At 40.3% G+C, this 24,236-nt stretch overlaps 1 protein-coding gene across 6 annotated transcripts in view; it reads right to left on the bottom strand.

Moving 5' to 3' along the window:
- SUSD1 (sushi domain containing 1) overlaps window positions 1-24,236 on the bottom strand; it is a 127,105-nt gene that overhangs the window by 59,166 nt on the left and 43,703 nt on the right. For all 6 annotated transcript variants that reach the window (XM_025888078.2, XM_025888080.2, XM_025888079.2 and 3 more), the window contains 4 exons: window positions 20,945-21,042; window positions 20,177-20,363; window positions 4,960-5,069; window positions 1,831-2,023 (listed from right to left, as the gene is read on the bottom strand). In XM_025888078.2, the coding sequence (XP_025743863.2) occupies window positions 1,831-2,023; window positions 4,960-5,069; window positions 20,177-20,363; window positions 20,945-21,042 (588 nt within the window). The remainder of the gene's footprint in view (window positions 1-1,830; window positions 2,024-4,959; window positions 5,070-20,176; window positions 20,364-20,944; window positions 21,043-24,236) is intronic.

Below are 24,236 nucleotides of genomic sequence, written 5' to 3'. Positions count from 1 at the left end.
TGACTTATTTCTTTTTGTATTATACTATCTAGCTCCATCCATGTTGTTGCAAATGGCAAGATTTCATTCCTTTTTATTCAATTTTATAAATTCCGTATATATATGTGTGTATATATATATATACATATATATATAAAGAAGGTGTGGTATATACATGTGATATATGTGATTATGTGATATTATATGTGATATATATATATATATCACACCTTCTTTATCCATTCATCAATGATGGACGCTTAGGCTACTTCCATAATCTGACTATTGTAAATAATGCTGTAAACACTGGGGTGCATGTATCCCTTTGAATTACTGTTCTTGCATTCTTTGGGTAAATACCTAGTAGTGCGATTGCTGGATTGCAGGGTAGTTCTACTTTTAACTTTCTGAGGAACCTCCAAACTGTTCTCTGAACTGGCTGTACGAGTTTGCATTCCCACCAACAAAGCAAGAGGGTTCCCCTTTTTCTACATCTTCTCCAACAACTGTTGTTTCTTGTGTTGTTGATTTTAGCTATTCTGACAATATGAGGTGGTATGTCACTGTGGTTTTGATTTGCATTTCCTGATGATGAGTGATGCTGAACATCTTTCAATGTGTCCGTTGGCCACCTCCATGTCTTCTCTGGAAAAATGTCTGTTCATGTCTTCTGCCCATTTTTTAATTGGTTTATTTGGTTTTGGGGTATTGAGTTTTATAAAATTTTTTATATATTTTGGATACTAACCCAAAGAGGGCACTTTAGACAGTGCCTGGCACATACTTAGTACTCAATAAACATAGCTATTATTGTCATCATCATTACTATGTGCTGGAAACTATTCTAAACATTGTACTTGTATTATGTCATGTAAAGATCAGTCAGAAGGTAACTGAGGCCCAGGAGCCAAGAAGAACATAGCTAAGTTGTTGGCTTTTTTTAAAAAAGGGAGGTGAAGTTCACACAACATAAAATTAACCACTTTCGAGTGTATACTTTAGTGACGTTTCTTAAGTTCACGGTGTTGGGCAAACATCACACAATTCTGCTTTTCTTTTCTCAGAACAATGGTGACTACGGGAGAGAAGCATCAGGAAGACAGGAGCAGGACCTAACCTACTCAACTGCCTTACTTCAAAGGTGGCAGCCCCTCCACCTGGTTGCCCATAAATTTGTCTGTTAAACCCAGTGGATTAGAGAACAAAAAAATTCTATGTCCCTTCCTACTAGAGAGAGCTGTGGAGTTGACACAGCTGGCCTCTAGCTGGCTTCTTCACAAGGCCAGATGGCCTTTCTAGAAGTCTGACCTTCAGGAGGCCACTGTTCTCTATGTCAGGTTCATGTGCTCAGACATGTTCCAGTCATAAGGCCTCTTTGTCGCAACCAGTGCCAGCACAGTGCGGCTCACATTACTGATCTCCAGGAATTTGGTTCTAGTTGTTCATAATGACTACCCTGGGGGCTCAGCAATCTTAAACCTGGGGTAAGAGATAGGAAGCCTTACAGTATTTTCAATCCATCGCTATCAGGAAGCCCTAAATAAAACAGTCCATTCTTGGTCTCTACCCGCTATGAGCCAGAACCCCTGTGGGGAAGGGGACAGGTAGTAAAATTCAGGCACCCTGAAGCCCCGAAAAAAGTTGGTAGTCATAGAACTAAAACACACACACACACACACACACACACACACACACACACACACACACAAAACCCAATGTCTTAAAAAAAAAAAAAAAAACTAGAACACAAGTCTCTTGACTCCCAGATGAGCATTCTTTATGCTCCCCCACCTTGTGCAATTCACATATTTCACATGTCCTGAGACACAAAACAGGGACACGTACACCCACCTGCTGGCGCGGTTGTCATCATTATTTGCGCTGAGTGCTGCTCAGAAGATCCCAGGAGAGTGACATTCACTGTGTAATCAGTTGCTGGGTACAGGTCTAAACATACCACTGGAGCTTGTTCCCTTGTTGTAAAGTTAAATGATGTTGCATGATAAAAATTATTCAGGTACCACCTTTGACCCAGAACTTTAAACTGTCATGAGATTAAAAGAAAGGGTTGCATTAAATTTTCTGTTGGCTTGCAGATATCTAGACTATAAGCAAAACAGAGATAAAGCAAGAAGGTTCATTCTGTTAGAATTATTTTTAATAGGGCGCCTGGGTGGCTCAGTTGGTTAAGCGACTGCCTTCGGCTCAGGTCATGATTCTGGAGTCCCAGGATCGAGTCCCGCATCGGGTTCCCTGCTCGGCAGGGAGTCTGCTTCTCCCTCTGACCCTATCCCCTCTGATGTGCTCTCTCTCTCTCTCTCATTCTCTCTCTCTCAAATAAATAAATAAAATCTTTAAAAAAAAAAAAAGAATTATTTTTAATACAATAGCAAGCTAAACTGGGGATGGACTTTACAAACCTACCCTCCCTATCCTATTCAACGTCCCCCTCCACCAGCTACAGGACAAAGCTTAAAATGCCTAACTGCATCTCAAATGAACAAAATGTAGGCTATTCTAAGATAACGATGTCCTGCCAGGTAAAGAAGATGGCACTGGAGCTATTGGGCAAATCCTTTTAATTTCTTTTCATTCATAAAGAATCCACTGATAAGCCTCATGAAACAGAATTTTTGAACTTTATGAGGATTCCTCCCAATTATGCATTTAAAGCAACTGTGCAAGGGTACTTCACTTGGTCCTTCCTATTAGAGCTCTGGTAAAAGAGTTTTTGGTCCATGGATTCATCATGCACACTGTTAGCCTTTAATACTCTATCCATTGCCAAACCAAGATGCATGTATAATATAGGGACTTACAAGGGAAAAAATATGTGAAGGTCCCAGAAGTAATACACTCAACCCCTGATCGATCTGTGTGCTACAGCTGGGCATTTTGTGTTTAGCGTTTCCTTCGATGCTCATGTCATTGGCTATGACCACCCTCCATCCTTCCTCATCACTGCCATTCTTCCACAGTCATCCAAGACCCTGACACCTGGCTCATTGGGGGTTTCCCCTCTCCCCCAATTCCTAGCATTCTCTTGGGTAACCTAAACATCCTTACAGACAAGCCATCAAGACTTGGCCTCAGAGATCCTTGAGCTCAACTATGAAGTTCCTCTGCTCCACTTTAGCTACTCATATCCACGGCCACATCCCAGGATGCGTCATCCTCAGAGCTGCTCCAAGATCTCACAATCTCCTATCCCTCTGGCCCACTCATCCATTATGCCTGATCTCTCTCAAAAAACCCCTAAAATTTCCTCATTCGAGATCTTCTACCCATATTCTACCACCCCCATCCTCGTCTTCCCAAGCTCTCTCAGGTACCCTATCACTTCAATTATTCTCTTGCCTGAGACCCTCAATGCCCTTAACCCTCTGTTCTCAATTTCACCCATTCTAGAAAACCCGAAACACACTGGGTCAATCCAGATATTCGGCTTCACCAGTTCTACATTTAGGCTGCTGCCATCTGCTGGAAAAGACCTCACAACTAGGTAGCCTGCGTTTCTACAAACTTAGTCTCATCCTAAACTCCACGCGGTTTAGTCTACAAACAAAAAATAACTTTCTGGTTACAAACACTGTATGCACAAATTTACTGTAAAGTTATTTTATTTAAAAATATACTGTTCATATGTGTTTTAGAGATTATATATATATTACCTACAAGTCCTGGCTCTAAAACTTAACTGCATGACACACATATATATATTTATCCTCTTTTGCAAACTGCCTCTGAATATTCACGTTTTACAATGGATCTGTTAAGAGTATTTTACATGTTATTTAATGAATCTTTAACATATTAAAAAACAACTTCTTTTCCCAACTTAACTGTTTAATCATTTTAGTGTAAATGCAAAGAATCATTTATTTTCTCAACGAAGTAGATAACCAATTGTCCCAGGACCATTTATTTTCACACCAATTTTTAAAAAATCATCTAAACTTTATCTGGGTACCTGAATATGTTTCTAGCCCCTGTGTTCCTTCTAAATATGAAAATTTGAATATTTGGCTCACCTGCTGAAAATCCTTCAGTGGCTTCACAGAGACATTAAAAATAAGATTGAAACTCAAAATTATAGGGCTCTTCATATCTAGCCACTGCTCAGGTTTTTGCCTCATCTCTTCCTATTCTCCCTTGCTTTCTTTGTTCCTAAGAGAACCATGTTCCCTAATATTCAAGATGCTTCTTTACTTGCCCACAGTGCTCTTCTTCACCTTCACCTCACACCTTTGATCTGGTTGAGTCTCACTCATTCTCTATGATTTAGCACAGTCTTTGCTTCTTGTTAAAAACAAACAAACAAAAAACAAAACCCTACCTGGACATACACACATGCACACAATCCCCCATTTATTTACCTTTTATCAAAGCACTCATTATACCACACTGTCGTTTACTTGTGTATTTACATTAGTGTGAATTGAAAGTTATAGGTCCTGATACATGATATTCTTTTGGCAAATGGCTAATGAGTGAATGAATGAATTTTAATACTTAGTCTACTCTGCCAGAAGATTTGCAAGGCACTAAAAGTGACACAAAATAACGAATCTCAGTTCCTACCTGAATTTACCAATCATTTTACTTGAGAAGTGTGATTTTTAAAAAGTCAAGTTAAATGAGGACCAATAGCCATACAATGAGTTTCTTAACAATCTACAAGCCAGTGTGAATTTGATGACAGAATAAGCTGCAATTATAAAACGCACTAAAACAAAATATAATACATCCGCGTGAAATACCAGACAGGGAAACCGATAGCAAGTCACCCACTAGAGTGTCTTCCTCCAACTTAGTCCCCCACTTGGCACCCATCTCGCATCCAACTCTAGAGACAAAAATCAAACTGTCTAGAAGTTCATTCCATTAGTGTTTTTAAGTACTTTGGATCCTCACTTGGGAGAGCCCTCAAATTTTTAAGTGATGCAATACATTGACAGATAACATGAGAGATCTTCTTACTTGGTACATTTGTTCTGATCCAAGTTTCCTAGGGTGCCTCTTCAGTTTCAAACAAGCTTCACTGAATACTGAAATATTGAAAATTCCATCATCTTCTAAGAGATCATCCTCTAAAAGATAAAACATATGGAAAAGTTGCACGTCTTAGCAAAACATATCTTGGCTAAGTACAATTGAAACTCTGACGTCTTACAAGAGCCAACAGGGTGTTTAACAGCAAGAGCATCCCATCTGCCTACAAGTCCTGGCTCTAGAACTTAACTGCATGACCTCAGCTAAGTCACTTAACCCCTCCAATCCTCAGTGTCCTTCTCTGTGAAATCAAGTAATCCGGTTTGCTTTTCTTATATCACAGGCTACTGAGAGAATCAGATAAAATAATTCATATTTAAAAATCACCATAAACTAGGGGCACCTGGGTGGCTCAGTCAGTTAAGCATCTGCCTACAGCTCAGGTGATGATCCCAGGGTCCTGGGTTCGAGCCCCACATCAGGCTCCCTGCTTGGGGAGGGGGTAGGGAGCCTGCTTTTCCCTCTCCCTCCTGCTCATGCTCTCTCTCGCTATCTCTCTCTCTCAAATAAATAAATAAAATCTTTTTTAAAAAATCACCATAAGGGGCGCCTGGGTGGCTCAGTCATTAAGCGTCTACCTGCAGCTCAGGTCATGATCCCAGGGTCCTGGGATTGAGCCCCATGTCAGGCTCCCTGCTCCGCGGGAAGCCTGCTTCTCCCTCTCGCACTCTCCCTGCTTGTGTTCGCTCTCTCTCTGTCTCTCTCTCTCTGTCAAATAAATAAATTAAATCTTTAAAAAAAAATCACCATAAACTAATAAAGCTGTGATATTTTTAGAAAGTTCATCTTATCACCTGGATAGTCCATACATTAAATGTCCTGAAGGTAAGCATGTCAACATCTATAAAGTCTGAGCATAAGGAAAAGGTGAATGAAGGTCAGAGACCATGGATCAGAACTCTCAGAGTGGGTGGTGTTTCTAACCTAGAAGATGAACAGAGAGGAGATGTTCGCTTCACAGCAGACAGTATTTCAAGAGGTACTCAGGTAAGGACGAAGGCAGTAAAATAATCAGAGAGGAGACTTATTTCAACAACTGGATTTAAAAAAAAAAAAAAGGCCATTTCATTCCTCCTGCAGTCTAATTTATTCCTTCCATGGTCTATTTTCTTCATGTAGTCATGAAGAAAGAAGAGGTTTGTTACTAATGAGTAAAAAATTCCCAGAGTGTCCGGGAATACCACAGCTAATTTTCAAGGAAGAGAAACTTTCCCAACAAGCCAGTACATTTTCTACAAATGAGAAAAAGTTTAAACATCTATCAGAGAGAAACTTTTTATAACTACCTAGAAAACTACATTTCTCCCATGGGAGCCTGCTCCCTAAGAAGGAAGAAGAACAAATTATTCTATTCAAAATCAAAACTGCCCACAGCATATTACATGTCACTCACACATGCTACACGAGGCAATTAGCTGGGGGAAAACATTCTGGCTATAATTGGAAAATATAAAAATATGGTTACGAGAGAAAACTTGAGGACCTATCACATGCATTCCCCTTTATCTTCACAGCTTTTAAAGATTTCATAAAGACATCAGAAATGAAAATTGCTGTGTGTTTGCATATGATTTTGAGGGACACCAAATATATGTATGTAAGAAATACCACATGCAGGATGTCTGTTCACAAACAGAACATAAAGCAGAAATACTGTCTGCACAGCTCCCATCTCAGTACGACTGGCTCACTCACAGCCACGGGAGTCTGAACTCAGGGGAAGATGGGGATGTTAACAAAAGCATCTGGTTCCCACTTCCCACCCCTAATCCTGACAGAAGTGGCGGAGAATAGGAAAAAGGGGTCACAATTTGCATCTGGGTTGGAAGGAAGGGTTGGTTGATATACACAAGGCATCAACATGAAGACGTTTCTGCTTAGCACCGTGTGGAGGAGACCAGACAAAAGAAAAGACGCTGAGAGCTACAATGTACAAAGTGCCCCCAAGCAAAGGAGGCTGGTCTCAATGTCTTCAAGGAAGGAACTGTGGACGGACTGGGGCCCACAAGGTGGGGGCTAGAAGCGAGGAGGGCAACAGGACAAATAAGTGATGGATGCTCCATCTGGAACAATTTAGCCTGGTCGTTCCTGATCCTGCCTGCACATCAGAATCACCCAGACACAGCAGATCTGAGGTACAAACACACATCTGTATTTTGTTTTACCCTGGCTGCCTGTATTTTGACAGGCAGCCAGGGTAAAAACCATATATACTACTATGACTACTACTACTAGTAATAATAATAATTATAGTACCTCCTTAGCATACTAGAGATCAGTAACATGGAAGGACTTCTATGGGGAGGTCTAGAGACCTGGAGGTTCCACCTGACAGAGAGCCTGGGTGGGCAGAAGGAGGGACTTGGTTCTCTCCTGCCTCTGTAGACCATAGCATCATAATGAAGTCCGACAACACAATGCTGATGGAGAGCAACAGTTTCACCAATCAAGACAGCCAAGTGCTGAGGGGCACCTAGGTGGCCCAGTCAGTTAAGCGTGGGACTCTTGGTTTCAGCTCGGGTCATGATCTCATGGGTGGTAAGATCCAGCACCACCACCCTCACCCCTCCAACCTTTACCCCTCCCCCACCCCCACAGGTTCTGTGCTCAGTGGCAAGTCTGCTTGAAGATTCTCTCCCTCTGCCCCTGCCCCCTTCCCTCTCGCTCTCTCTCAAATAAGTAAATCTTAAAAAAAAAAAAAAAATAGCAAAAATGCTCAGAAATAGGGGCGCCTCGGTGGGTCAGTTAGTTAAGTGTCTGACTCTTGATCTCAGCTCAGGTCTTGATCTCAGGGTCATAAGTTCAAGCCCCATGTTGGGCTCCACACTGGGTGTGGAACCTACTTTAAAAAAAAAAAAAGTGCTCAGGTGCCTGGGTGGCTCAGTTGGTTGGGCAACTGCCTTTGGCTCAGGTCATGATCCTGGAGTCCCGGGATAGAGTCCCGCATCGGGCTCCCTGCTCAGCGGGGAGTCTGCTTCTCCCTCTGACTCTCTTCCCTCTCGTGCTCTCTCTCATTCTCTCTCTCTCAAATAAATAAATAAAATCTTTAAAAAAAAAAAAAAAGTGCTCAGAAATAAAGCTCAGGGCATTGGCTTTCTCACAGCTAGCTGCTCCAGCTAGGGATGCTGGATTATCCAACCAGCAATAAATCTTTCAAGATGAGATCTGAGATAAGCACATTAATATTATCCAATAAAAAGTAAGATCAAAGAGAATGTCATCCATTTTATTACAAAAGAAATATCAAACCTAGATAAAACTTTTATCTTCTAACAATAAGTAATCCAGAAGCAAAAAAACAACATGAAAATGATTCTATGAAATGATTCTACAAAGAAGATGTGCTTAAGAGGCAAAGAATGAATGTTCTTTTGAAAAAAAAATATTGAGCAGACTAATAGTAAAATTAGGCAACATCTTTTTTGTATTTCCAGTAAAAAATTTTAAAGATGGATTAAAACAGATAAAGGATGAGTTAATAAGAGAATGCATGAGGGGCGCCTGGGTGGCTCAGTCATTAAGCGTCTGCCTTCGGCTCAGGTCATGATCCTGGGGTCCTGGGATCAAGCCCCACATCGGGCTCCCTACTCAGGGGGAAGCCTGCTTCTCCCTCTCCCACTCCCCCTGCTTGTGTTCCCTCTCCCGCTGTGTCTCTCTCTGTCAAATAAATAAAATCTTAAAAAAAAAAAAAAGAGAGAATGCATGAGAGGAAACGTTGAGAGAGGCAGAAATAAAAAGGGAACTAGATGAGGGGCGCCTGGCTGGTTCAGTCAGTAAAGCATGTGACTCTTGATCCTGGGGAAATGAGTTCAAGCCCCACACTGGGTGTAGAGCTTTAAAAAAAAAAAAAGGAACTAGATGAGACAAGGAAATACAAGTCCAACAACAAAATATAACATGCATTAGAAATAGTGAAGACCGGGGGCACCTGGGTGGCTCAGTCGTTAAGCGTCTGCCTTCGGCTCAGGTCATGATCTGGGATGACCTAATCATGGTCCCAGGGTCCTGGGATCGAGCCCCGCATCAGGCTCCCTGCTCTGCGGAGAGCCTGCTTCTCCCTCTCCCACTCCCCCTGCTTGTGTTCCCTCTCTCGCTGTGTCTCTCTCTGTCAAATAAATAAAATCTTTTTAAAAAAAAGGAAAGAAAGAAAGAAACAGTGAAGACCAGAAAAGTTGATGCACATATGCATAAATGTCTGTACAGAATAAACCTGCTGTGCTCTCACAGAAGACAGAGGTAAAAGGCAAGGATATAACAAGGGAGAGAGTGAAGACCAGTGCAGACAAACAAGGAATTCCATATAGGGAGCATTTGATCAGCCAAAATACCAAATGAAAAAAAAAAGCAATAATCAGAGATTTCATGAAAGAAACTATTTCTAATGTGTAAATGTGATGTGGGAAACAAAGGCAAAAGAAAGAATCAAGTTTCCTTACTGCCTAGAGACCACTGACAAGTCCTTGAAATAGGTGGAGTGACCTTCCTCTGGGAGCTCAGCTGCCTGGATGTTGACACTTTGCTAGGGGCAAACAAAAGGCAATCTTAGCCCAACCGCCCCCCACCCCCATCCTGTGAGTCTACTAGAACATACACATTCCTTTGGAAACTTCTTTTATCTCTACCCCACCACGATACATGTGAGCAATCATCCTCCAAGCATATGGCCCACTGATACACATCTGAAGGGTCTCATGACTAAGGGTTTACTAGATAGTAATAAATGACCTTCTCCTAACAATAACTAGTTCCCTCAGGATCCTGGAAACCTTGTTTCCAAAACACCTTGAAGGCTTGTGCTGTCCCTAACCGCCTACCAACTCGAAAGTATATAATAAGTCACCCGTCACAACCCCAATGCAGCACTTTCTGCCCACAGGTCCTGTCCGGAGCAATAAAACCACCATTGGCTCCAAACCCCACCACTTCAAACTACATCAAATGAACCAAAATCTGAAGATCCAAAAACCTTCAGAGTACTAGGAAAACTTAGTGAAAAACAGTAACATTTATATCACGCCTGATTAGTTTTCATGAGGGAAGGGATTTTTCTGTCTCATTCACTACTGAATTCCCAATGCCTAAAATAATGTCAAACACACAAGTGGTCAATAAACACCATGTGCATGAATAAATAATTAGTCTTGAATTTCACACATAAAGAAAGCCTCTGTGATATCAAGTCTTAAAAATCAGATTATCTATAATAGGATTTTTTCTAAAAAATCACACCCTCTTCAAATTCTCTTTCAAAACTTTAAATTCCCAAAATCAATGTGAAATGCCTCTAGAATTCTACCAAAAGAAGTTATGGACCAAGGATTTTATCTTCAATTGAGCTCTTATTTCATCATGAAGACAGCAAAAAGACATTCTCACATAATCATGGGCTCAGAAAGTATCCCATTCCTTGGTAAGAAGATAGAAATCTTTGTGCAGTGAAATAAAAATGGAGAAAAAAATAGAGAAACTTTGGTATGAAAGGACTGGTAGTAAGCACTGAAACTATTAAAATATATACCTGTTTAAATAAGTGTTATAAATATTGCTCTAAATCAATATAAAGATGAATTCTTTAAAGAGGCAATTTACAAGTTAAAAAATAATTAAAAATAAGAAGCTGGCAATAAAATGCTGTATTAAGCCAATAACATAAAGGAAGCAAGAGGGGAAGGAAAAAAGAAGTAGAGAATGCTAACTTCTTTATCTTATTCAGGAAGAAGTTAACATTATTTCAGTCTGAACGCCAGTAATCAGAAATACACATTCAAATAGGATTTTGTTTTTTAATGTGTAATATAAAATAAAAATATCTATACTGTTTGAATCACTGAAAAAGAAAATCTGTATAGCAAAAAGGTAGAAAACAATGGACACAGCAAGCAACATTAGAAAAAAACAAGATGACAGAAGAAAGGAAAATCATAAAGAACACTAAATGTAAATTTCTTATCTACCTCAAAACAAAACTTTTCTCAAAACGGTTCACAATATATGCTGCCTCCTGGAGTACAACTACAGCAATGTTACTGAGATAGATTTTAAGAACAAGTGTTTAGGCGTGGAGGAGACGGGGGAGACAGGTGAAGGGGATTAAAAGTCCACTTATCCTGATGAGCTCTGAGTCATGTAGAGAATGGCTGAATCACTATACTGTACACCTGAAACTGATAGAACACTGTGTTAACTACACTGAAACTAAAATTTTTTTAATTTAAAAAAGAACAAAAGGGGGCAAAGGCATATTATGCAAATAGATGTACAAAGAAATCAAGAGAATCAATATTGCTATCAAACTATAATTCAAGGCAAAAAAATTTTAAATAAGATAAAGTGAGCCATTTGTCACTAATGAAAGTCAGAATCTACAGTAAGACATCAGTCATGAACATAAATATTGTTAACTCAAAATGTGTGAATCCAAACAATTAGAATTTCTGAGAGAAATTGAGAAAAATGGCAATCCAAGTATCTACAAACCACCACCACCAACAAAAAACAGAAGTCCGGAATACCTTTATTAATAGAGTTGACTGAAGACTAGATCTTACTCTACTCACAAGCAAACATACTACCTTATTATCGCAAAACTTTCCCAAATAATAAGCCCCAAGAAAATAACAATAAATCCCCTCAAAAATACCAAAATGTAATAAAACTAGAAATTAACAACAAAGTTAAATGTTAAAAAAAAAAAAGAAAACCTACCATTTGTATAATTTACTTATAATTAATCCTTCAATCAATGGGGAAATCAAATAAGAAATTATGTAATGCCTTTTTTTTTTAAGATTTTATTTATTTATTTGACAGAGAGAGACACAGCAAGAGAGGGAACACAAGCAGGGGGAGTGGGAGAGGGAGAAGCAGGCTCCCTGCCTGCTGCGGGGCTCGATCCCAGGGCCCCGGGATCATGACCTGAGCTGAAGGCAGACGCTTAACGACTGAGCCACCCAGGCACCCCAAATTATGTAATGCTTTGAAAGTAAACATAAAGAAAACATATATTAACACACTCATAAATAATTCTTCAATCAAAGAGAAAATCAGGACAATTATATCATGCCTTAAAAGTAGGGATAAAGAGTATGTATCAATGCCTAAGGTATTCTGCCAATGCTCAAGTCCAAAAACATTAAAGACTTTTATTATTAAACAGAAAAGAATGGAAATGAGTTGAATTATGCATTCAACTCAAAAATTTAGTAATAGAATATAACCAACTTAAGAGAATCAAGGAGAAAAAAAGTAATAAAACTAAGGGGAGAAATTAATAAGATAGAAAAAAAAAAAAAAACACTTAAAAACCCAAGAGTTTATTCTTTGGGGAAGGAAACAGTAATAGAACAGAAAACTCAAGCTAAGCTAATCAATTTTTTAAGAGAGAGAAAACCAAACTTAGGAATCAGAATAACCTGAGGTTATATAACCTGTAACCCCAGAGCAGTTGTAAACAAATATTCCATATGACATTCTGCCGATACATTTAAAATCCCAACCAAGGGTACCTGGGTGGCTCAGTCGTTAAGTGTCTGTCTTCAGCTCAGGTCATGATCTCAGGGTCCTGGGATCGAGACCCACACTGGGCTCCCTGCTCGGCGGGAAACCTGCTTCTCCCTCTCCCACTCCCCCTGCTTGTGTTCCCTCTCTTGCTGTGTCTCTCTCTGTCAAATAAAATCTTTAAAAAAATAAAATGAAATAAAATCCCAACCAAATGGACACTTTTTTAGGAAAATATAAGCTATAAAAATTGACTGAAGAAAATGTAGGAAACAAACAGATCAAAAGAAAATCACAGAAGAAATTAACAAAGTTATCAAAAAATTATCTCCCAAAAGGGGTGAAACTTAATGATCCTGCGAGTAAATGTGTTCAACTTTAAAAGGAAGGCAATAATTCCAAAGTGATACAAACTTTTCCAGAGCATAAAAAACTATGGAAAACTTCCCAATTCATTTTAAGAGAACTAGTGTAAAGCTTAAATGATATCAAATTGCCAAATGTACAGGCTCTAGAGGAAGAGAATGGCCAATCTTTACACCAGTGCACATATAAACAGAAAAGATAAAACTTAAGTACATACTGAATAAATGTAGAAACGTGCTTTGTTCCCAGCTGGAATGGCTCCACATAAACCCCAGTTCTTACTAAATTAACTTCCAAATTTAATCCAATTCCACTTAAAATTTCAGAGAGAGGAAAGAGCTCTGGAGACATTTAACAACTCAGCCATGGTCACCTAACTCTTCAACGCAGAGTTAAGATGCAAAACCAGGTCTGTCTGACCCCAAAGACCACCATCCTTTTCCTGGGGTGGGGTGGGGGGGCAGATTACCTTGCAGAGGTAACTGGATATTAGTAAAAACAGCTGACACTGAACAGCAAGCTGTTATTCTGACTGAATAATGACACATGAAGTTTAAAGTCTTTTGAAAAGACATATTCCCCAGAAAAACTACAAAATGAACCACAAACAAGTAACAAAATGACAATAAATACATATCTCTCAATAATTACTTTGAATGTAAATGGACTAAGCTCCAAACAAAAGAGAGGGTGTCAGAATGGATTAAAAAACAAGACCTATCTATATGCTGCCTACAAGAGATCCATTTCAGACCTATAGAAAGTGAGGGGATAGAGAAACATCTATCATGCAAATGGATGTCAAAAGAAAGCTGAAGTAGCAATACTTATACGTGACAGAATAGACCATTTTTTAAGATTTATTTATTTATTTTAGAGTGAGAGAGAGAAGGTGAAAGAGCACATGAACAGGGCAATAGGCAGAGGGAGAGAATCCCAAGCAGACTCCCCACTGAGTGCGGATCCCAACACAGGGCTCTTTCCCACGACCCCAAGATCATGACCTGAGCTGAACTTAAGAGTCAGATGCTCAACTGACTGAGCCACCCAGGTGCCCCGGGACAAAACAGACTTTAAAGCAAAGACTGTAATAAGAGACAAAGAAGGACACCATATAATAATAAAACGGAGAATCCAACAAGACAATAAAACAATTATAAATATTTATGTACTCAACATGGGATCACCAAATACAGAAAGCAATTAATAACAAACATAAAGGAACTAATCAATAGTAACACAATAACAGTAGGGGACTTTATCATCCCCCTTACATCAATGGACAGATCATCTATGCAGAAAATCAACAAAGAAATAGTGGCTTTGAATGACACACTGGAACAGATGGATTTAACAGATATATTCAGAACATTCTATCCTAAAACAACAGAGTACACATTCTTTGCACACAGAACATTCTCCAGAACAGACCACATATTAGGCCATGAAACAAGTCTCAACAAATTCAAAAAGATCAAAGTCATACTATGCATCTTTTCTGACCACAACACTTTGAAACTGAAGTCAATCACAAGAAAAAATCTGGAAAGACCACAAATACAATGGAGGTTAAATAACATGCTACTACACAATGAATAGGTCAACCAAGAAATCAAAGAAGAAATAAAGAATTACATGAAAATAAATGAAAATGAAAACACAACAATCCAAAATCTTTGGGGTGCAGCAAAAATGATTTTTTTTTAAAGATTTTATTTATTTGAGAGAGAGAGAGCACAAAGGGAAAGTGAGAGGGAGAAGCAGACTCCCCGCTGAGCAGAGAGCCTGATGCGGGGCTTGATCCCAGGACCCTGATATCATAACCTGAGTCAAAGGCAGATGCTTAACAAACTAAGCCAGCCGGGCACCCCAACAAAAATGACTCTAAGAGGGAAGTTTAGGGCAGTACAGACATACCTCAAGAAGCAAATAAATCTCACATAAAAACCTAACCTTACACCTAAAGGAGCAAAAAAAGGGAACAAACAAAACCTAAACCCAGCAAAAGGAAGGAAATAATAAAGATTAGAGTAGAAATAAATTATATAGAAACCAAAAAATAATAGGACAGATTAATGAAGCCAGGAACTGGTTCTTTGAAAAGATCAATAAAACTGATAAATTTCTAGCCAGACTCAGGAAAAGAAAAAGAGGAGAAACAACACATCACAAATGAGAGGGGAAAAATAACAACCAACCAAATAACAACCAACACCACAGAAATACAAACGGTTGGAAGAGATTATGAAAACTCTACACCAATAAACTGGACAACCTAGAAGAAATGGATAAATTCCTAGAAACATATAATCTACCAAAACTGAAGTAGGAAGAAACAGAAAATTTGACCAGACCAATAACCAGCCAAGAAATTTAATCAGTAATAAAAAACTCCTAACAAATAAAAGTCCAGGACCAGATGGCTTCACAGGCAAATTCTACCAAACATTTAAAGAATTCATATCTATTCTCTCAAACTACTCCAAAAAACAGAAGAGGAAGGAAAACTTCCAAATTCATTCTATGAGGCCAGTATCATCCTGATACCAAAGCAAGATAAAGACACCACAAAATAAAGAGAACTACAGGCCAATATCTCTGATGACTATAAATGCAAAAATCCTCAACAAAATACTAGCAAACTAAATCCAAGAATACATTAAAATAATCATTCACCACGATCAAGTGGGATTCATTCCCAGGATGCAGGCATGGTTCAATTTTCACAAATCAATCAATATGATACAAGAAAGGATGAGAACCATATGATCATTTCAATAGATACAGAAAAAGCATTTGACAAATACAATATCCATTCATGATAAAAAACCTCAACAAAAGTCTAGAGGGAACATACCTCAACATAATAAAGGTCTTATCTGGAAAACCCACAGCTAACATCATACTTGATGGGGGAAAACTGAGAGCTTTTCTCCTAAGCTCAAGAATAAGACATGGATGTCAACTCTTGCCACTTTTATTCAACATAGTACCAGAAGTCCTAGCCACTGCAATCAGACACAAAAAGAAATAAAAGGCATCCACATTGATAAGGAAGAAGCAAACTTTTACTATTTGCAGATGACATGATACTATATATATAGAAAATCCTAGGGGGCTCATCCTAGGGGGCTCCTGGGTGGCTCAGTTGTTAAGCGTCTGCCTTCCACTCAGGTCATGGTCCCGGGGTCCTGGGATCAAGCCCTGCATCAGGCTCCCTACTCTGCACAGAGCCTGCTTCTTCCTCTCCCACTCCCCCTGCTTGTGTTCCCTCTCTTGCTGTGTCTCTCTCTGTCAAATAAATAAATAAAATACTAAAAAAAAAAAAAAAAAAGGAAATCCTAAAGACTTCACCAAAAAGCAACTAAAACTGATAAATGAATTTGGTAAAGTCACAGGATACAAAATCAACATACAGAAATCTGTTGCATTTCTAGACACTAATAAGGAAGCAACAGAAAGAGAAATTAAGAAAACAATCCCATTTACAACTGCATCAAAAACAATAAAATACCTAGGAATAAACCTAACCACAGAGGTGAAAGACTTGTACTCTGAAAACTATAAAACACTGATGAAAGAAACTGAAGACAACACAAAGAAATGGAAAGACATCCCATGCTCATGGATTGGAAGAACAAATATTGTTAAAATGTCCATACTACCCAAAGCAATCTACAGATTTAATGTAACCCCTCTCAAAATACCAACAGCATTTTTCAGAGAACTACAGCAAACAATCCTAAAATTTGTATGGGACCACAAGACTGTGAGGAGCCAAAGCAATCGAAAAAGAAAAGGAAAACTGAAGGCATCACAATTCCAGACTTTAAGTTTTATTACGAAGCTGTAGTGATCAAAACAGTTGGTACTGGCACAAAAACAGACACATAGGTCAATGGAACAGAAGAGAAAACCCAGAAATAAACCCACAATTATATGGGCAATTTATCTTCGGCAAAGCAGGAAACAATATGCAATGGGAAAAAGACAGTCTCTTCAACAAATGGTGTTGGGAAAACTGGACAGCAACATGCAAAAGAATGAAACTGGACCACTTTCTTTCATCATACACAAAAATAAACTCAAAATGGATTAGAGACCTAAATGTGAGACCTGAAACCATAAAAATCCTAGAAGAGAGCACAGACAGTAATTTCTCTGACACCGGCCATAGCAACATTTCTCTAGATATGTTTCCTGGGGCAAGGGAAACAAAAGCAAAAATAAACTATTGGGACTACATCAAAATGAAAAGCTTTTGCAGAGCAAAGAAAACAATCAACAAAGCTAAAAGGTAACCTGCGGAATGGGAGAAGATGCTTGCAAATAATATATCTGATAAAGCATCAGTATCCAAAATATAAAAAGAACTGATACAACTCAACACCCAAAAAATAACCCAATTAAAAAATGAGCAAAAGACATAAACAGATATTTCTCCAAAGAAAACATACAGATGGCCAATAGACACACTGAAAGATGTTCAACATCACTTATCATCAGGAAATGCAAATCAAAACCACAATGACATATCACCTCACACCTGTCAGAATGGCTAAAATCAACAACACAAGAAACAACAAATATTAGTGAGGATGTGGAAAAAAGGGAACTCTCACACACACTGTTGGTGGGAATGCACACTGACGCAGCCACAATGGAAAACAATATGGAGGTTCCTCAAAAAAATTAAAACTGGAGTACGCAGACCATCACCTTGAGGGAAGTGTGCTCAGGACTCATTCTGATCTTCCCTAAATATCTATGTTATAAAGAAGCTCATGTACTCACAGAATGAAAATATCTTCATAAAAGGACTCCAGAATCTCAAGACCATTACCTATCAACAAGTAGGACTCACCTTTAAGATAATAAGAATCACTGAAGAACTTAACTAGGACTTTCCAACTACTGAGGACCTGTTAATTAGCACCTCCCACATATCCTAAGCTGGATCCTCCAGAGGAAAAGCCATGGGATTACATAGTGAGAAGGTAGGCATCTGCAACTCAGGAAGAGGCTTCCATCAAAAACAGAATTTACCAGCACTTTGATTGTATACTTCTAGGCTCCAGAGCTGTGAGAAAATAAATGTCTGTTGTTTAAGCCACTCAAAAAAAAAAAAAAAAAACAATTAAAAATGGAACTACCCCATGATCCAGTAATCGCACTACTGGGTATTTACCCAAAGAATGCAAGAACACGGGGCGCCTGGGTGGCTCAGTCGTTAAGTGTCTGCCTTTGGCTCAGGTCATGATCCCAGGTTCCTGGGATCGAGCCCCACATCGGGCTCTCTGCTCAGTGAAGAGCCTGCTTCTCCCTCTCCCTCTGCCTGCCACTCTGCCTACTTGTGCTCTCTCTCTCTCTCTCTCTCTCTCTCTCTCTCTCTCTGTCAAATAAATAAATAAATAAATAAATAAATAAATAAATAAATCGATCTTAAAAATAAATAAAGAACGCTAATCTTTCAAAAAAAAAGAATGCAAGAACACTAATTCAAAGGGATACATGCACCCCTATGTTTATAGCATTATTTATAATAGCCAAACTATGGAAGCAGCCTAAGTGTCCCATCAATTGATGAATGGATAAAGAAGATGTGGTGTGCGAACACGCGCGTGGGTGCGTGCATGCGCATGTGCACACACACACATACAGGAATATTATTCAGCCATAAAAAAAGAATGAAATCTTGGGACACCTGGGTGGCTCAGTCGGTTAAGCGTCTGCCTTCGGCTCAGGTCATGATCCCAGGGTCCTGGGATCGAGTCCCACATCGCCCTCTCTGCTCCGCAGGGAACCTGCTTCTCCCTCTGCCTCTGTCTCTCATGAATAAATAAATAAAATCTTTAAAAAAAAAAAAAAAGAATGAAATCTTGCCATTTGCCATGACATGGATGGAGCTAGAGAGTATTATGCTAAGTGAAATAAGTCAGTCAGAGAAAGACAAATACCATAGGATTTCGTTCATATGTGGAATTTAAGAAACAAAACAAATGAGCAAAGGGAAAAAAAGAGAGAGAGGAAGACAAACCAAGAAATAGACTCTTAACTACAGAGAACAAACTGATGGTCACCAGAAGGGAGTGGGTGGGAGTGGGTTAAACAGGTGATGGGCATTAAAGAGTCCACTTATCATGATGAGCTCTGAGTCATGTAGAAAATGGCTGAGTCACTATATTGTATACTTGAAACTCATATAACACTATATGTTAACTGTTAAGGAGTTGAAATTAAAAACTTATAAGAAAAAAAAGAAGACGATGTATTCCTGATAAATTCATAGCAGTTTATCATTAATTTTGAACAGGACTCTCTAGGTATCATATTCATATCACATTCATTCTACAACACCTTTCCCTACATATTATATATTGTTTTACTTGTATACAAGTGCCCTGGGGATTGAATTTGTATAATTTTGTAGTTGGCTTTCTATTGTTAAGATTGGCAGACTATTTGATTATTTCTGCCAAATCCATGTCACTTCCCAGTTCCTGGTGGCAGTGATACCTGGAGGCTGGGGCACCTTTCAAGTGGGACATCAGACAGCTAGTTGAGAACTACCTCAACTCACCTAAAATGATAAATGACACCAATGGCTCCCCGAGATTTGCTTACAAGGTATTTAATTAGTCCTGACACCCCATAACGAGAATGTTGAAAAAATTATAATTGTCACAATATTAAAAAAATCCATGAGATACGTATGTCCAATGAGGTTTATTACCACTTTTTGAAACTCCTTCCTGTCCACTTCTCTTTTCACCTAATATCTCCCTTCCTGCATCCTAGGGCTGCCTCTGCCTATCCGCTCGCTCACTATCAACTTGATTCACACCCCAACCAGTCCTGGGGTCAGTTCCCATCCTAGATGTAAAGCCACTGGGTCACCTTCCCCGGCTCCTCCTCTCCCACAGCCAAGAGTAAGAAAGGACTATTGTGCTTCCTACCAACGATAAGTCACAGGGCTACCCTCTAGTGCCTTGGATAATTGAGAACTGACTGCCTCATCACCTAATGTTCTCCGCTTTCAAATGCCTTATTACCTTCCATTTCAACCAAGGACCCAACGAAGAAACAATCCATCAGTGCTCATTTGGCCTCGCATCAACAGGACAGGAATCTCTCCTATGAGACCTACTAGATCTGCATCCTCCTCACTGCAAACCTCAGAAAGCAACTATGAACTCTCGTGCCCAGCTGACTCTGAAGGACAGTCCCCCACATCCTGTGCTTAGCGTTTTCTGGGAGGCAATGAGACTTCACCTCCACCTACCAGCCGTCTGGAACCCAATGATGGCCGGCCCGGAGCGCGAGGGAGGGGCGGTGGACACGCTCACGGTGTAGTTGGTGCCTTGGTACAGATCTAGGCACACTTCTGGGGTCCTGCTGTCTGTGGTCACGTTGACTGTCTCCTCGTGAACTGATCCCACAGGGTGCAACCGTTGTCCTTTCATGTATATCTTTGGGAGGGGAAAAGAAAAAAGAACCCGCTGTGACTCTGGTGAAAACAACTGAGAGACTTGGTACAGCGGAATCCTATTCTCCTACTTTTCCCTTTGACACCACACTGTGCACACAGGGGAGATGAACAAGGTCAGCCTCTGCTATCAGGTATCTGATGCTGAAGTCTGATCAGCCCAGTAACCAATAAACCCTAAGAAGTGACATAAAATGAGGAGTCCCTCTAGGGAGGCCTAAGCTGCACACAAAGGACCAGCCGTCCGTGGAGGCAGTCACAACCTGTCCCCGAGGGAGCAGATGTTTCCAGGCCTCCTCTGGGGGAGTGAGATACAAGTGCTGGGGAACAAGCGATCATGATGATGCCAAATATAAACAATATATCCCCCACACATACCCCCTGCCGAATGACACATATATTAAACATAGAATGTAAAATAAAATAAACCAGATATCTTAAAAAAAAAAAAAAATCCGATCACTTTTTAAAAGAACAATCAGACAATGAGATGGAAAAGCCCTCATGAAAGGAAGTCTCTCTAAGTCATGTTCCTAGCAGGAAAAAGTGGATCATTTCACTTACCACGTAAACAATCTTGGAGACGATGCTTCCTGGGTTTATCTGCCACCTCACACAGGTGTTATTAAACACTGATACATCACTAATTTCTGTAATTATTTCTAAAACAGAAAAAGAGAGAGTCCACTCACAAAATGCATCAATGGCCTCTGGCATGACTCAGTTTCTCTGTGCAGCTCATATCTCCGCTAATCACCATTCGTGCTCTGATTCAGAAAGCAAATCAGGCAATTCAAGCTGCCCCAGGCCAATCACCCCATTTTTCTTCATCAAGAATGAGCCTGGCCTATTACCTGACTTGGAGGAAAAGAAAAGATAGACACGCACTTGAGAAGGCTAAGAATTCCAACCTGTGATTGGCCTGGCAGGCCACTGGATGCCACCGGCGTTCCATTCCTGCAGGACAGAGAGCCCAGAGCTGGGCCCTGAATCTCCCCTGCAGCTGCCCAGGAAAGATGTGTTTCTGGCTTTGTACCACCTGGCTGACAGAATACTCTTATTTCCAGGTCACTGCTGTTCCCAAGAGGGAAATGACATGCATCCCCACACAGGACCATTCCTCAGGAGCAGTTTGGAGTAAACTAAATAAATTCTCCATAAAGTCCCTGGATATTTCTGGGGCTTCTCTAACTGAAGCTATTTAATTCTGATTTATCAGAAAGCCACTGATTTCTTCAAGTTGTCCTGCTTCTTTTAAATATTCTGTGTGTATTTCACATAATAAATTTGGCAATATGGGAAACCTTGGTTCTGAGGTCACAGTTTCCAATGGACTGTATTGGCTCTCTTTCCTCCCCTGCTTTACTCACTGTACCCCTCACTCCTGCTTCCCAGGATGTCATTCCCCATTGTGTAATAAATGTAAGTCCTGAGCCTCAGGCTCTGCTTTCTGGCAAACCCAAGGTAAGACTCCCATCAAGAAGGGTGAGAAAGTTAATTCTCCATCTCAGAAGATGCCTCCTCTCAACTCAGCCCCCTCTCTCCCTTCTCAGCCTCCAACGTGGGAAAGAGAGCCTGCACATTGGGCACCTGTAGGACTGACTCATTTCCCCCGTACCCGGAACCAGTGCTACCTTTAGATAGACCCTACTGATGATCTCTTTGCCATACAAGATTTTACATCTTTATTAAATCATCCATCAGCAGCATTATTGGGTCTTGGGTAAGCGCAGGTCAGGCTGTCAGTAAGTGAGAATAAATACAGGCAGACAGAGGAAAACAGACAAATTCCTGGAGAGACACCACAGGATCACCTGTGGTTATTTAAAGTATTCTCGTGTCTCTACGTCAATACTTCTCCCAGAGCACAGATAAAATGAAATCAAAGAAATACTCCAGTTGTGGACATGGGTACCCCAACAGATGCAAAGATCCTATCTGTTCACCCCCTTGGGGAGCATGAAGATGACATTGATGCCAGTCTTTTATCAGCTTGAACAAGTCCCAAATACTCTAGCCCCTTCCCTCCCAATCACCCTTCAAAGGCCCTAGAGCCCTGGACTCCTTTGCTTACCCACACATCCCTCTGATACTAACATACCACCTGGTCCAGAAGGAAAAGGAAACAGCCCACCCCTCACCTAGTCTCTGACTGCCAGTAAAGCAAATTTCCTTCTCACTGGGGACCTCTTTGCCACAAGCAGAGATGAGAAAGGAGACATGACAAAGTTTCCTTTCTTGTCCTTCCATTTTGCTCATTCACTATGACAACAGCAAATGACATCTCAAAATTGCCATCTGCCTCCTGCCTGTGCCATGCTCTCTTGCACAGATGGGACCAAGATCTGATTACAGGGATGTCAGATATCTCATCCCAAGGAGCAGTTTAACAAAATGCAGTTGCTTTTCCCTCCAGGTGTCTACAAATCAGCTGGAAAGACCTCTTTATAAACCCATCAGATACTAAACATCCACACAAATGCTGCCCTTTTAAAAGAGATACCCTAATTCTAATAGTACCGATAACTGAAGACATTTCTGGAAGTTCTCTTTGGAACTGACTCCAGGGCTCTTTATGCACCATTCACTGAATGATTACCAAATGCCAAGGATCCTCCCATGCCAGGCACTGGGCTGTGACAATGATCAGAACAAAAGCCCTTCCCGCAGGAACATGTTGTCTAATGGAGGGAGCAAACATATAAGTAGGGAGATTACAACTCGATAAATCTTAGAACAAAGTTACACATGAGTACACGGGGTCTAGAGAAAGAAGCCACTCTTACTGGAGGGCCTGGGGAAGCGGCTCTGTGGAGGGCATGACCTTGACGGATAAATGGCTGAAGAGTGGGGAAGACACCTAAGCAAACAGACAGCGGGGCTAACGTCTGGAACCATAATGGGCTGTGGCATATTCAGGGTGCTGAGAAGGAGGCAAGACAGGATCAGACAGGGAACGACCCCACTCGCCATACCAAGTGCAGACTTACTCCTATGAGCAATGGGTAGCTAAAAGCAGGAACATAAGGGCACTTTTTTTTTTCTTTAGAAAGATAACTCTGGTGTTTTGCGAAGTAGACATTGGAGTAGAACTGGAGATCATAAGAACAAGATACTCTTTACCCAGAGATTATAATGTGCCAAACACTGATAGATCTTTATTCTATTTTTAAGACGTATTTATTTATTTATTTGACAGAGACACAGCGAGAGAAGGAACACAAGCAGGAGGAGTGGGAGAGGGAGAAGCAGGCTTCCCGCGGAGCAGGGAGCCCGATGCGGGGCTCGATCCCAGGACGATGGGATCATGACCTGAGCCAAAGGTAGACGCTTAATGACTGAGCCACCCAGGCGCCCCACTGATAGATCTTTAAAGACCAGATCTCATCTGAAGAGCAGTCGTAAGAAGCAACAGCGAACATTTATTGAGTCACTACTATGGACCTGATAGTATGTACAGAACTTTAAAAGCATCATTTATTTAATCTTCAAAATAACTCTGTGATAATACTTTCATAATACATGAAAGTCAGACCATCACACTGTGTGCCTTAAACTTATACAGTGATATATGTCATTATTTCTCAATAAAACTGGGCAAAATATTAAAAATTAATTTTAATTTAAAATAAGCCCATGAGCTCGATATTACTGTGTCCATTTTCTAGGCCTGAGGCTTAGAGAAGTTACATAACCCGCCAAAGGTCATGCGGACTGTAAGCAGTCAAGTCAGGATTCAAAACGAGAACAATCAGACTCCAAGGCCAGGAGCTGGGGGCATTGTGGCAGTTATTCAGCAGAGAGGAGGAGAGGTGGCCTCACGGCCGGGTTTTAAAGCCAGAAGACAACTCTGAAG

The sequence above is a fragment of the Callorhinus ursinus genome, unplaced genomic scaffold, assembly GCF_003265705.2.
Source record: "Callorhinus ursinus isolate GAN/ISIS: 27379988/994484 unplaced genomic scaffold, GSC_fseal_2.0 scaffold24, whole genome shotgun sequence".
Taxonomy (NCBI): Eukaryota; Metazoa; Chordata; class Mammalia; order Carnivora; family Otariidae; genus Callorhinus; species Callorhinus ursinus.
Note: the sequence above shows the minus strand (reverse complement) of the source record. Positions and strands in the feature narration are given on the sequence as shown.